Source organism: Crocuta crocuta, unplaced genomic scaffold (genome assembly GCF_008692635.1).
Source record: "Crocuta crocuta isolate KB4526 unplaced genomic scaffold, BGI_CrCroc_1.0 scaffold327, whole genome shotgun sequence".
Classification (NCBI taxonomy): Eukaryota; Metazoa; Chordata; class Mammalia; order Carnivora; family Hyaenidae; genus Crocuta; species Crocuta crocuta.
This window is the reverse complement of record NW_027529176.1, coordinates 633,516-633,913: the sequence shown is the minus strand read 5'-3', so window position 1 is coordinate 633,913 and position 398 is coordinate 633,516. Positions and strand designations below refer to the sequence as shown.

Here is a 398-nt window from a genome sequence, read left to right as displayed (position 1 = left end):
CGCAGACACCCCCCCCACCCCCCTCCCCCCCCCAGGAGAAGGTGGAGCTCCGTTCTGCGTCCATCCGCCTCTTCGGGCACCTCAACAAGGCATGCCACGGGGCCTGTGAGGACGTCTTCCTGGAGCAGGTGGTCGCTGGGCTGGTGCCCCTGCTGCTGCACCTGCGGGACCCCCAGGCCCCCGTGACCAACGTGAGTCGCCAGCGGGAACTGGGGGGCCGGCCCTGCTCAAGGCTCAGGGACTCAAGTTTCACGCCCTGTAGGCCTGCAGGTTCGCCCTGCGCATGTGCGGCCCCAACCTGCAGCACGAGGAGCTGGCGGCCGCCTTCCAGAAGCACCTACAGGAGGGCCGGGGCCTGCACTTCGGGGAGTTCCTCAATGCCACCTGCAAGCTGCTGG

At 69.1% G+C, this 398-nt stretch overlaps 1 protein-coding gene across 1 annotated transcript in view; it reads left to right on the top strand.

Annotated features, from left to right (window-relative positions):
• The window catches only part of MROH1 (maestro heat like repeat family member 1), a 44,434-nt gene that overhangs the window by 43,284 nt on the left and 752 nt on the right, over positions 1-398 (top strand). Inside the window, 2 exon segments of the mRNA XM_077758123.1 lie at positions 36-191; positions 263-393. Of these exon segments, the coding sequence (XP_077614249.1) occupies positions 36-191; positions 263-393 (287 nt within the window).